This window comes from Lipotes vexillifer, unplaced genomic scaffold (genome assembly GCF_000442215.2).
Source record: "Lipotes vexillifer unplaced genomic scaffold, Lipotes_vexillifer_v1.1 scaffold1562, whole genome shotgun sequence".
In the NCBI taxonomy this organism is placed as follows: domain Eukaryota; kingdom Metazoa; phylum Chordata; class Mammalia; order Artiodactyla; family Lipotidae; genus Lipotes; species Lipotes vexillifer.
Window position 1 is genome coordinate 1,015,752 of NW_006771471.1, and position 1,535 is coordinate 1,017,286.

At 65.0% G+C, this 1,535-nt stretch overlaps 1 protein-coding gene across 2 annotated transcripts in view; it reads left to right on the top strand.

The window, feature by feature from the left end:
• The first annotated feature begins 651 nt into the window (after positions 1-651).
• EGR2 (early growth response 2) overlaps positions 652-1,535 on the top strand; it is a 6,934-nt gene continuing 6,050 nt past the window's right edge. Inside the window, exon 1 of one of the 2 annotated variants that reach the window (XM_007446802.1) lies at positions 652-759. Coding sequence is in view for 1 of the 2 variants with exons in the window: in XM_007446800.1 (XP_007446862.1) it covers positions 661-759 (99 nt within the window). In the remaining variant the exon portion in view is untranslated. The remainder of the gene's footprint in view (positions 760-1,535) is intronic. The other variant, XM_007446800.1, reaches the window with a different exon arrangement.

Consider the following 1,535-nt stretch of genomic DNA (forward strand, 5'->3'; position numbering starts at 1 on the left):
GTTTCCAGCGGAGATTCAGGGAAGCCCTCCCAGGACTGGCCCCAGGCACCTTCCCGGTTGCCTGCATAGCCTCCCTGAAACTGTTGCTTGCCCCTGCCCCCGACCCACCCCCGGCGCACGGCTGGCTTGACGTAGCGCAGCTCTTAAGTAGGTGTGAATTGTTGGAAAACTGCGAATTATTCCAGGGTCAGTCACTCCCATTTACTCTAACGGGCTTCTCTGACCGGCCGGGTAAGCCCGCCTCTCCTCGTTGGGGTCCCATCCCCCATCTGACCCCAACTCAGCCTCCTCCTTCGGGAAGAGCAGCAGGCGAAGAGCGCGCGGCTCACCCTCTCCCGGGCCGTCCCCAGCCTGCGCCCTGCCCTCTGCGCCCAGCTCGCCCCGTACTCGGGCGTCCAGGAGCTCCCCGTCCGGGAAGCGCGCTGTGGCCGCCGGCGGGGTTGGCAGCGGCGCCCACCGCCTGGCGGCCCCGGCGACTCACCCGCCCACCCACGTGCGTGGAGAGGAGCGAAGCGCAACCAGTCGCGGCGCCTGCGCTTGCTTGCCACCGGTGGGTGCCTTACCTCGGAGGCCGCCGGGGGCCGTAACCCGAGCCCCGCTGCCACGACCCATATTTGCATAATTCGGTCCCCCCCCCTTCTTTCAGACTCAGGGCTGGAGATGCGAGTCGGGCTCCCCTCCGAGGCGTCGTCTTGCCGGTGGTCAGCGCGGGGCCCGCAGGACGGGCCGGAGCGCAGGCGGAGCGGGCCGGCGCACGTGGTAAGAGTGCAGCTTTCTTTTCTTTTTTCAGAAACGGGACTTTCCACGTTTTTGCCGAGGATGAGGTACCTACAAGGGTGATAATCTTGCTGCGATTTCCTTCCTTTCCCCTTTAATTTTTATCTCCAATTGGAAAAGAGCGCGCAGCGCAAGCGAGAAACTTTCCCAAATTTTCTCTGGGCGTTTGAAGTCAGGAAGATGGCCGTCCGCGGGAGAACCAATTTCGCGGCGGGCAGGGGGAGAACCGGAGCGCCGGAGGAGAAGCAGAGGCAGCTCACCGCTGCCCCGGGGTCCTGACTGCCGCGCGCGGGGCCGGGCTGGAGCGGACTCGTAGCGGCTGCGGCCGCGGCAGGTGAGCGGCCGAGGAGCCGCCTGCAGCGCCGCGCTTCTTCCACGGCGTGGCGCCGTGGCTCTCGGCCGCCCGGGCCCCCACGAGGCTGGGGCAGTCCTGGCCCGCCGCGGGAATAGGGCAGGGCTGGGCCCTAGAGGCTGTCCCGCGCCCTACGACAGGCCTTGGCTGCTTTGGGGGCGGGAAAGGGTCTGGCAGGCGGCCACTCGCCAGGTTTGAGCAATTGAGACCAACCTCTTACGGGGTCCCGGCCACGCCAGGAGCGCTCCGGGGGTTGGGCCAGGGCGCGCCAGGAGATAGAAGCGGTCTGTGCAGCCAGCCAGAACCCACCGCTATCTGGACCTCTGAAAAGTTTTTAAAAATTGCTTTGGGAACTAAGCAGAAAGGTTCCCATCGGGGCCAGTTTTTTTTTTTTTTTTTTTTTTTT